This window comes from Tursiops truncatus, chromosome 8 (genome assembly GCF_011762595.2).
Source record: "Tursiops truncatus isolate mTurTru1 chromosome 8, mTurTru1.mat.Y, whole genome shotgun sequence".
NCBI lineage: Eukaryota > Metazoa > Chordata > Mammalia > Artiodactyla > Delphinidae > Tursiops > Tursiops truncatus.
In genome coordinates this window covers 81290496-81303278 of record NC_047041.1, presented here as the reverse complement: position 1 = coordinate 81303278, position 12783 = coordinate 81290496, and the positions used below count along the sequence as shown (strand labels likewise).

At 34.8% G+C, this 12783-nt stretch overlaps 1 protein-coding gene across 1 annotated transcript in view; it reads left to right on the top strand.

Annotated features, from left to right (window-relative positions):
• DCDC1 (doublecortin domain containing 1) overlaps nucleotides 1–12783 on the top strand; it is a 452054-nt gene that overhangs the window by 366818 nt on the left and 72453 nt on the right. Inside the window, exon 20 of the mRNA XM_073809437.1 lies at nucleotides 7722–7845. Within this exon, the coding sequence (XP_073665538.1) occupies nucleotides 7722–7845 (124 nt within the window). The remainder of the gene's footprint in view (nucleotides 1–7721; nucleotides 7846–12783) is intronic.

The window sequence follows — 12783 nt, the reverse complement described above, 5'->3', positions numbered from 1 at the left end:
CCATCTCTTCCATGTTGACCCCCCTTGCCCCCACAAGAAGAATCAGTGACTCTCTGTTCAGTTCTCTGCAGTACCTTGTATAATCCCCATGAGCCCCCGTCACCTATGTCACTGGTATTTGTTTCACTGGTCCATTTTCTCACCAAACTGGGACTCCTCATGGGTAGAAACTGTCTCAGTTCCTTGGATCCCTGGCACCCAACAGCATAAATGTTGAAAATGTGTTGGATGGACCTTCCAAGGACCAACTTTAGGCAAAAGATCCTTACTGTTACTTGATGAACTTTGTGGACTTCCTATTAATATTTATTATTTTTCCAGTGCTCTTATACCTCATCACTTCTTTTCTTTAGATGACTGCTCTTGTCCTTTTCTTTTGGAGCCTCTCCTTTGTTCTTTCCCTCTCAGTTGCTTGTTCGTCTTTTTTCTCATCTGTTTTCTGGGATCTTTGTTTGATGCAGAACTAAAATGTGACTCACAGTTGGCACTCCAAAGACCTTAAAATCTGTTTGGGAAAATACTCCTGAAGAGGAAATACTTATAAAAAGTTACCACTCACTTTCTCATGACTGCCAATATCTTTGGACCATTCCTGAATAGTGATACAGTGTTAACTAAAGTCCATCCCATGATTCCCTGGGAACCCACACAGCACCACCTTAGATCAGGCAAGTGGGGTCTATCTTTTTAATGCCAATATTTCTGAAGAGCTATCAGTCACTGTCTCTAAGAGCATTTCTTAAAGGAGTCAGAGAAAGTGACCATTGGACAGACCAGTGGGTGAACATCAAAGAAAGGAAAAGACAGGACAGGAATTGATGAAAGCAGCAATGAGAATTAGGAAAGAGATGAGCCGTCAATGGTGGCAGCAACCCATGAAAAGTTCCTCAGAGGTAAATAGCAGAGAAAGCAGTAAAAGGTTCAGAGGAAGCACAGGAAAAAGTAAAAGACTGGAGCCATGGAAATGACCAGGATTATACTAGAAAGCATGTAGGCTAAGCTGCTCTGACAGATACTCCAAAACTTTTAGGCTTATACAGAAGCTCATTTCTCTCTGCATGATGGTTTATAGATAGGAGGTGCTAGGAGCTGGTAGGCGGCTCTTATTCTTATCATGGGGTTTCTACCTAAGGGTCTAAAGTGGCTGTTTCAGCTCTTGCCATCTCAGCCAGTGGGATGGAGAAAAGCGACCAGGGGCACACATGTCCAGTTGTTTGAAAGATGAAGTCTATGAGTGAAGCACACCATAACCACTCACAGCTCTTTTGGCTGGAACTTTGATGCATGGCTAAACCTAAATGCAAGGAAATCGTGTCTTTAGCTGGGTAGCCATGTGCCCACATAAAAAAAATCTATTATTACTGAAAGAAGGGAGAATTGATCTGGGGGACAACTGCTCCCTCCTGATATGAATAAATAGAGGCAATCAAGAGCCTTAAATGGTGAAGCACTTTGCTTTAAGCAAAGGAGTTGGCTAGATATAACAGACTGGGAAGTGAAAAGCTATAGACATAAATCAACTCTCTTCTAGCTAGAACTCTGTGTCTTTAAAAATCATATACATTGGAGCTATTATGTAACACCAAAAGATTGTATCCTTTTTCCATATCTTGAAATGGCATCTTTCTTCTTCCCTCTCATTATCCCAAACTCTTTATTCTCCATGTATACAGAATTCATGCATCCTTTTCAAGGATTCTTCTCCCACCCCAACAGTTTCTTTCTGTAATATGGAGCTCATATGATTTTCTTTCCATTAGGTCTACCTACTATAAGTCTTATTGAAAGTGCCATTTTTTTTCCCATTACATACTGTCTTGTATTGTTGTCAAAAACTTTCCAGGTATGTAATTTTTGCTTCTTCCTAAAACGCTATAATTTCCTTGAAGGCAAAAGCCCTCTCTAACTTCTTTTGCATTGTCTGTAGTGCCTAGCATAGTGCAGGGGAGAGAGAGCAGGCACTCAATAGACAGCTATTAATTTGTTTTATTTGCATAAAAATTGATACAGAAACTTCAGGTAGTGGATACCCCAAAGACCTCAGGTACCAAAGCTAAGCTATCAGGCCCAGATAGGTGATTAATTAAACAGATTCAAGAACTCAAAGACCACATCGGATCCCACCATAAGCAAGTATTTGAAGGGAAAATGGTTTTTTTGTTTACAAACCGAGATTTTACTGTACTTGCAAAGAGAGCTTTGCTTTTACACAAGTATAAAACTCCCTGACTATGGGAGATAATGATAGGTTTTTAGTGCTGAATATAGATTACGTCTATGTATCCAGAATCTAAATAACCAGAAAGCTCAACCAACTAGAAAAACCAAACAAAATAGAGCAGGTCAAAGACTTTTTCAGGCTCCGGACGTGCAGGCTCAGCGGCCATGGCTCACGGGCCCAGCCGCTCCATGGCATGCGGGACCTTCCCGGACCAGGGCACAAACCCATGTCCCCTGCATCGGCAGGCAGACTCTCAACCACTGTGCCACCAGGGAAGCCCTCAAAGACTTTTGTTTGAAAAAAAAAAAACCGGCAAGAGATGTCAGGTGTGACTTTAGATCCATCTGTATATCCCTTTATTTTTCTAGACTAAATACATACATACTCCTGGCAATTACCATTAATGTACTATAGGTTTCCACTGTATTTCATAATTGATGTTTTAAAAAATTGAATTGTGTTAAGTCTTAATTGATGATTTTCAATGGATAGAATATAATATACAATTGTGGAAATTGTTATGAAATAAGTATTCTTTTCAGCATAATTGTTGGAACTATTTCTCATTCTTAAAAATTCCCAGTTATGCAAGATGGAAACATGATCACTGAGTTCCCCTCTTAGCCTTTAGCTACCATTAAAATTCATTCTCTGTTTTAAGTACTTTCCTAGTTATCAAAATAATGTGAAGAGATGGAGCAAATGGGAATATATAAAACAGAAGAACAAATTCCCTGTGTATATATTAGTTTCTACAAGATATTCTAGGAAAAAAGTAGAATAATGTTTAATATGCAGAAATTACTTGATCTTTGTAAATTTTGGCTTGTAAATTAAAAACACTGCAGTCTTCAGTGCCTTGTTTCTATTAAAGTTATTTAAAATTTAAATCTTAAAATAATTATTTTCTTAAACTATTAAATTTAGCTTTAATATTCAGCCTAAATTGAAAGATTAATGTAGCCTAAAATATTGATACAATACTAGTAAAAGCCTAGAGTGATAACGGATGGATTCAGATTTCTAGTTATGTATCTAATCTTTTAACCCTTATACAATGTTTAAGATGAGCTTGTATATGTAGTTCCTGATTTCAAATAATTTCTTCTCTCTCTAGAGGACTAGACTCTTAGAAACTTCAGAATAGTGCAAATCTATGGAAATGTGTTGGGCTATTACTAAATCCCATCAAAATAGGTAGTTATTCTACTATTCTTACCATTTTTGCAATCTGCCCATTTCTTTCTCCTATCCTTTTCTTTTTTCAGAGATGGGACACCCAATGTTAGCCTTATAAACTGATTTCTATCAAGATCCATGTATGCAACATATAACTGTTTTGTATGAATAATGTGTTTTCACTATTTCTGAGGAGCCATGCAATTTTAAATTAATTATAGATGAATTCTAAGTGGCCTAATCTTGCAGCTTAGATAAACTTAAAAACTGAAAAATGACCAGTTAAATAAATAAACAGGTCCTGGTGTAAAGCAAAGAGTTAGAGTTTCTTTGACAGTTGTAGGATGTGCATCTGGTCATTTTTACATGCATGTTTATTAGAGACTGCTGATTTAAGTTGGAATTTGCCATAGTGTTTATAATTTACTGTATCAGATCCAAATTATATATTGTATCATATTTTATTGCTATGTTCATTACATTGTTGGAAACAATGTAATTGTGTCCTGATGGAATATGAAAAAAGACTATTTCTCTTCAACTGGGACACATTTAGGTTTCTTTTTATATTACTATTGATTTCCAAGAGTGCAAAATAATACTTTTCTGTCACAGTGCATACAGTCCTGCATGATGTCTCAGAGCCTGTCACAATGCTGAAGTTCTGTCAAAGGCACTAGACTCTGAAAACATTATCTAAAGTGTTTTTGTTTCCCATTCCTTTATAAGATTAATTGAATAGAGCATTCTGATTAATGACTCCATTAATCAGACTAAATTGATATGATCAATTCTGGACTTAGTTTTTGATGGAAGAGATATCTGTCAACTGAAATGCTGAGGAATGATCCTCTAAGATTTTTATCTTTTAGGTTTATGTAAATCCAGGAAGATATTTTAACTTTGGTCATACTTCTGTCCATGAAGGTAGATACTCATGAAATATCATAAATAGAATTTTACCTTTAATGGAAAGGCAGGGTTAATAAAGATACTGTTTTAAATAAACAAACTTGCCTTTGAAACTTATTTCGCTACCTTGTAGCATGTGTGTATATATGTGTGCGTTCAAGTAAGTCTTTTCAAAACATGAGATGTTTTGTTTTATATAGTGTTTCTATTATAAATGACAATTATTTAAGAACACCTTCTTTCATGCTGAAGAAACGAATGGAAAATATTAAATAAAAATAAGTTCTCAGAGGGGCAAGAAAAAGGCTGCCTGAAAGCATTGCACGAATCATTGTCTCCACCTAGTGCTGACTTTCAGGAATTAAGATTCCAAAGTCCTTAATGATGCTGTAAAGTTCTAATTTATGTTATGCACGTGTACAGTCATTATAGCTGGGCCTGCTAGTGCCATTATAATTAAGAGTCTGTCAGTTTTTCACTTATAAAACATCATATTAAGAGGTCTATTGCTTTTCCATAAAAGCTCACACTGTGCTGGAACTCTGCAGTCCAATGGCCTTTGCTGTATGTGAATGTTTATTAACAGTGTTATGTTGAACTTGACCAGCTCCTTTTAAAGACACCCTGATGGGGTGAAGTTACATAGGCATCTCATTCAGAAGGATGACTCTTTTCATCAATAACCTGTCCTTTACCTTATGGTAATCTCCCTACACGCATCAGACCAGTGGACATCTAAAAACTCTATTGATGTGGCAGGCCCTGGATTTTTCATAGGCTATAGTTCCCACCCTGTGGCACACAAGAGGAGACTTAACAATTTTGGCTACTAATGGGAGGAAAGCAGGAGAAGGTAGTTTCATGGAAGTCAAATGAAGTCAAGTCAAATCAAGAAAGTGTTTTTAAAAGGAGGGAATGATCATGTTAGACCCTGATGTTAGTTCAGTTATGTCTTGAGAAATGACCTTTGGCTTTAGTGATGTTAAAACCCTGATGGGGCATTTTCACTGGAGTTTCTGAGATCTCTAAAAAATCTGGTTGGAATTGGTTTAAGAGAAAAAAGGGAGGAGAAGAAGAGGAGATGAGTCTTTTACGGAATTTGCTGTAAGGGAACACAAAGAAATAAAGCAACAGCTGGAGGTGGACAGTGGGGTATAGAGAAAGTTCTTTTTTTTTTTTAAGATATCAAGCTTTCAGACATTATGCAGATGGAATGACCAGAAAGGCAGGAAAATTAATAGTTCAGGGTGGGAACAAAGTCCTAGATGAGAGAGGATAAGGATCTAGCCAACAAGCAGAAGTGTTGGCCTTAGATCGGAGCATGAACAGCTCTACGGTAGCAGGAGGTCAGGTTCTAGGTTGGTAAAGAGCAAGTCTCTCCTGCCACCACCCCACAATATCCAGGCCCCAAGAACTTCCAGCAAGCTTTTGGGACACCTGGGCCCTTGTACAGAGGGTTGGATATTGCAAATGGTTCTGATGAGGCTGGGCAAGCTCAGAAAACTTTTAGGCTCAGATGACCATCACGTGTGCCGGAAAATTATGGGTGATGGGCTGCTTCTCTATTCTTATTCATTAATCAGTGATTTATTATATTAATAAATGTCCATCATTTCATTTCTAGGATGACTATTACTTAGCTATAGTGATTATTCTCTTTCCATAATGTTAAATTTTATTGGCTAATATTGATTTAGGAATTTCACATCTTTGATTTTAAGTAAGATTGTTGATTTACTTCTTAAATTACCAGTGACTGACTTTATTATGAAGCTTATCTCCCATTCATGGAATGAATTAGCTAGTTTCTATATCTTTATGGTTTAGAATGTTTTATATAGTACGAAAATGATCTGTTCCATGTCCTGTGAACTTATATGAGCAAGAGCATACTTTCTATTTCAAATCTTTAAGGGTTTTCAAAAATTATTTCTTCGAAAGTTGTGCATTTATTAACATATACATGCATAATATACTCTTTTAATCTTCTCTATGCAAAATATTTTGTTTGATTTTTCTATTTGGCTTGTATATTTTTTAGTCTAAATTTATTTGCATGAGATTTGCTATTTTACATTTCATTTCAAAAACATTTCTTTAAACGTTCTACTAATAGTCTAAATATTTTCTAATTCTTTATTTATATTTGAATCTTTACTACTTTCATCTGTTTTCCATGAGGTATATTTAAAATAAATTATTGAGTTGAATGCTTTATTAATTTCCCTTCTCTGTTTAGCTCTTAATAAATAAGCATTTAACATTATAAATTTATCTTTCAATGTAATTCTAAATGTATTCTTTAAGTTTTCATGATTATTATTTTCATTGCTTGCTAAATAGGTACTGATCATGTCATTTTTTTCCCCTTGTCTGGTATAATAGTATTTTGGGAGAGAGAATGTATTTTTAAAATTGTCTTGTGGTTGAAATTGTGAAATTTAAACTTTCATTTATATCTAATTTTGTGTCATTTGTCTCAAAGTGTAACTTGTTCAATTTTTATTTTAAAACTGTATTGAAGTTTAATTTGTTAGTGTGTGGAAATATTACAATGTTTCAAGAATTATTGAGAAAGACACATTTTCTGTTAACAGACTAAAATGTCTATAAGTAAATGGTCATACTTCCATTTACTAGTTTTAGCAGTCAAGTATTTTATGTCCTTACTTGTTACTTAAAAAAAGTTACCTACATCTGTGACTCTATTTCTGTTTTGTAAATAAGTTCATTTGTACCAGCTTTTTAGATTCCTCATATAAGCGGTACAAGGGGGTAAGCGGGGAAGGGGGGATTAATTGGGAGATTGGGACATTGACATGTACACACTACTATATGTAAAAAAAATAACTAATAAGGACCTACGGTATAGCACAGGGAACTCTACTCAATACTCTGAAATGGTCTATATGGAAAAGAATCTAAAAAAGAGTGGGTATATGTATAACCGATTCACTTTGCTGTACACCTGAAACTAACACAACATTGTAAATCAACTATACTCCAATAAAAATTTTTAAAAATTTACCAAGTAGTTCATAATCTGTTGGTGATGTAATGACGTCTCCCACAGGGATTATATATATGTTGGTTTCTCTTTAAATGTCTAAAAAGTTTTGCTTGATTTTTTTTCTGTTAGTATTGTTATTTATGTCATTGTTATTATAAATTGACTGTTATTCTACTTTGCCTTCTGCCTCAAATTCCACTGTCTATTATCCCAATTTTTAAAAATGTATTCTTTCATTAAAAATTACTTTTATTTATGTCTCTTGTACACAGTAAATTATCAGATTTGGGTTTTTAATTCAAACTGAGTTTTTGCCTACCTAATAAGAAGTACTCAATGAATATTTTAAAGTGATATTTAACCTTGCTAAATTCCTTTTTGTCTTTTATTTTGTTTTAGGTGGGCCATAAAACATGAAGGGACTGGTAAGCCAGGCCAGTGGAAACATTCCAGAGTTGAAAATCCTCTCTGGAATAAGCTTACCTACATGTGGCCAGTCCTTCCCAGTGGCCAACTTAATGAGGTTGTATTGCTTAGTATAAGACATCGTTGTTGAGCCTTATTTTAAGTCCCAGTATGTGGTCAATGTGTGTGAAAATTTCCATGAAGTTTTTGATTTGCAGTTGTTAGGTGCAAGTGATCAATTGATGCTGTTGTTCTATCAATTAATTAGAAAGATGCATTTAAGTCATCCAATATGGAATGGGTATGGAATTTATTTCTTCTTCTAGTCTGTCATATTTTGCTTTATATATTTTGAAATTTAGTTCTAGACACACACATGTTCAGAAATATTATATCACCCTGATGAATTGAAACTTTTATCATTATGTAGACTCCCTCTAGCTCTAGTAAAATTTTCAGTTATCCAATACGAATAGAAATATATCAGCTTTTTTTGTTGTTGTTATTTGCCTTATATATCTTCATTCTATCCTTTTGTGTTTTATATTTGTATACTCTTCTGTTTTAGGGGGACTCTCCAGTAATCAGCATATAGTTAATTTTTAAAAATGGTCAGACAATCTTCATTTCTAAACCAAGGGATTTAGTCTTTTCTATCTATTGTAATGACATATATATTTGGATTATTATCTGCTTTTTTCTCTGTTTCACTTTTCACCATTCTTATATTCTTTTAGGTTAATTTTTTTCTTGTATTTTTACCATTTGCTAGATTGGAAATTATATCCTCTATTTCCATTTTTTTTTTGTTATTACTTTGAACATTTTAGCTTGCATATGTAAATGATCAAAATCTAAAGTTAACAAATATACTTACTCTTATCTTAAATAATTGAGAACGTTAGAATGCTTTAACATCAGTTGTCTGATTTGTAACTTATACACTATTAGCGTCATCTATTTTATTCTTATCTTAAAAAAATTTCCACAAGATATTAACATTGTTGTATGTGGTTAATATTAATTTAGATTTACTCCTAATTTTTTCTCTTTCTTCTTTTAAGTCCTTGTTATATCTCAGTCCTTCCAGCTGGGGTTACTTTCCTTTTGCCTAGTATACCCTTCTTTTAGTTTTTGGTAGCAAACAGTTTTTACTTATCTTAGATTAGTTAAAAATTTATTTTTACTTTTACTAAGTGAACTTAGTCTTTCATTTTGCCCTCATTCACGTAGGGTATTTTCACTTAGCAAACTGAAGATAACATCACTGACTTTGCTGTTTTTGAGGAGTCAGCTATAATTCTGAATATTCTTCTTTTGAAGGTAATCTGTCTTTTGTCCCTGACTGCTTTTAAAATCTTCTCTTTTCTTTGGGTCTCTTCAGTTTTTTTATTTTTCCTGCTCAAGGTTCTTGAATCTGTGGATTGATATCTTGCATCATTTCTGAAAAATTATCACCCATTATCTCTTCAAGTATTATCTCTCTTATCCCCTCTGTTCTTTATAGAAAACTCTGATTAGGTGTATGCTAGACCTTCTCATTTTGACCTTCTTGTCTCTTAACCTCTCTTTTATATTTTCCATTTCCTTGCCTCTTTATGATGTATTTTTGGATCATATTTTGAGACATTTCTTTCAGATTATTAATTTTCTCTTCATCTTTATTTAATATGCTTTAAACTGTAAGTGAGGTCAGCCCATGGTATGAATTCTCAATGAAGATTATTTTTTCTTCCACACAGAGAAAATGTTTGAGTTGGTCTATTTTACTTGCAACCACTGAGAGTTATTGTCTCTGGCTTGCCTTTTCAATGAAATTTATCCTTTTGTGGTTCTTGTTTTATGAGAGGAGAGAGTCTCCTGTTAGAATTCCCACCTTGGCTGGGCCTTGAAATTTGTCTTCTGCACCCTTCCCCTCAAGACCATGGAAACAGAAGTTTGCTGGGTTTGGAAAATTTCCTCAAGATAAGATCCAGCTTCAGCACTCTGTTTACCTCTCTGGGTCTCTAGTATGTCTTGCTTTATTGCTAGGTCAGTGATATGTTCCAAAAGATTTTTAAAAAATATTTTATCCTGGGCTTCCCTGGTGGTGCAGTGGTTGAGAGTCTGCATGCTGATGCAGGGGACACAGGTTCATGCCCTGGTCTGGGAAGATCTCACATGCCGTGGAGTGGCTGGGTCCGTGAGCCATGGCTGCTGAGTCTGCATGTCTGGAAAAAATATATATATATATATTTTTTTATCCTGATTTTTTTAGTTGTTTTGTCAAATTTTCTGGTCTCAATCAAGTTTTTTCTTTCCCCTTAAATCACAATTCTCTATGTGTCCTCAGTGATTGAATCAATGAGTCTCATCACTTTAGGGGAAGGACAGATGGAGTCATTCCAGCTGAAACCAAGAATTCATTGTTTAGAGCCTCAAATATGCCCTAATATTTAGACTGTAGTGAAGCAACAGTCTAGAAATCTGAGGCTTTTTTATTTAGAGAGAGAAATGAGATCTTCAAAATACCAGAGGCTGTGGTTTGGGTAGCCTGAGCCAGTGGCTAGATGAATTATATGCCTAAGACTCAGGGTTTGCAGCCTAGTGAGAGCCAACATAGAGCCAGGGGTGGAGAGGTGGCACAGAGACAAATAGGCCCAGCATAGGCCAAGAAAAAAACCTGTGAGTTGTGCTAATTGTAGGCTTTTCTTCAGAGGTTTAGGAAGGCTAAAACCTAGAGAGCAGAAAGGATAACTTACTTCTCAGCTGGAGGTGAACAGGTATCAGCAGGTTGCCCAGTATCCAAAGAGGAGAAGAGCACATCCTTAGAGATCTTTGAGGGTCAAGGACAAGTACCACATATAGACCATGAACCCTTTTTCCCAGTGGTATATGGTTTATTGAACTTTCATCTATGCCCAGAAACCACATTGAGGCAGGGGAAAGGAGGGGTATATCCTTGAAAAGAAATAACAGTTCTTGTAAGAAGTTTGAACATTTAATTTGATTCAATATGTATCCAAAAGTACAGAGCTAAAAACTAGACAAAAAGGCTTTTCCAAATTGGCAGAAATGGGGACACTTCCAATTGGAATAAGTTTCCCACCCGCCTGGAGGTGGACAGGGATGCCTCATAAGGAAGTGTACTTTCTTATACACGGAAAGAGAACAATTTATAATTATTGTAGACTTCACAGATATTGTGCTTACATTTTTTTCAACCTCAGTATACAGGTAAAATAATTCAGTTAACTAATTAATTGACTTAAATGATGAATGGTAATTATATTAGGAAATCTAACTTAACCATATTCCTTTTAACATTTACCTTTTAAAACAATAACATTTTTGCTAATAGTTTAGAATTTGCCAACTAAATGATCTTAGGAATGAAAATGGATTGCCCCACAGTTCTCTAGCCATTCAAACAGAACAGTAGCTTTTAGTGAAATGGTTAAGAAGTCACTGTACTCCAACAAAACCCTGGCTTTGACCTGTAAACTCAACAGAAAGGACTAAGGCACTAAATAAACTAAAGTGAGGAAAATGGACCATGTATTTCAAAATGACTCAGCCTAAGGATCCTCTTATTTCTTGAAATGTTTGAGGAAGAGAAGAAAACACTTACCAAGCAGAGAACAGAGATAGTTCTCATTCCAATTCAATGCACTCTACCTGACTTCAAGTCTGGATTCATCTCATGTGAAGGAACCGTATTTTCTTCCAGCCCCACTTCCACATAATTGACTTTTTAAGGAAAAAGATGATTTTATCTATGTGTAATTAAGCACAATTAACTTTTTCTTGGAAAGACTTTACATATAAATAGTCTGTAATTAGGAAATGTGATATTCATATTGTGGGATTCAGAAACCTTTGATCACTATAGGCATATATGTTAATTTTATTCCAGATTTAATCTACCAACTTTATTACTTATCTAACCACTATTTATTATATATTTAGACAAAGCAAAAATGGAGACACACATGGTCCCTACCTTCATGGAGCTTACAGTTTAAGAAGTATAGGCTGTGTGTCAAAAAGGAAGGAACCAGAAAAGGACAAAGGCAGACTCTGTGAATAAAGGACAAAGAAGGGAGAGAAAGAAGAACTCACAGAAAAAGTTTGGTGTCCCATTTCAAGGCTGTTTGCTGAGCCAGTTTATTCAGCCAGAGAGTTAGTATGAGGAAAGTTAGCTAGGCTGATTGTCTGAATGGGCCTGAAAATTAAGTCAAACTATTGAATCTAAAAAAACTATCTAAGAAACACTATCCTGAGTGAGATTCAAAATCTTTTGCTAATTCCTTGACTAGAACTTTTCAAAAGAGCATGATGACCAAGGGAAGATTTCAGGAAATACGTATAATGAGAATTTTTTTTGTGGTGACTCAGAGTACATTAATACCAAACTATTTACCTCTCTCAGTGGTGGCAACTGATTTCACCTTTTTCTCCTTGTTAAATATTATTCATTCTAAAAGGCAATTGATGTTATGTTTTATGAGCAAATAAGATTTCATGTATCTTGGTACATCAGTATTTTTAAAATACGTTAAAACCTCCTAAAACCACAAGATGAATGAATTATTTTGGTTAATTCTGTGACTAACTTCACTGGAATAATTTCTAGAGACTCAGGTTCTCACCCTTATGGGAAAAGTCATAAATTGAGAAGTTGTACTTCTTAACATTTAATGGTAAAATGCAATGGATTTTCATATTCGAGGATGAAATCATTGCAAAAAGTAAATCTAAAGAGACTTAAAATTTTAGAATGAGCCCCTGGATAGTGATTTTAATCTCTCTAAATTACTGAAGTAAAATATATCTATTTGGAGGGGCCCATGTTAAACAAAGCATGTTAAAAGTACATATTTTATTAATCTGTTAAGAGATGATGATAGCTAGCTGTCAGTATAAAGGGAGGAAAAGGAGATGTAGAAAGGCCCGAAAGAAAAAATTGAAGAATCTATTAATTTATTAATAATAAATAGATAAGGGAGGGCCAATTTGACTAAGAAATTTAGGTCACTGGTTAAGAGCTGGACTCCCAAAAGAAGCACAAGCTGCC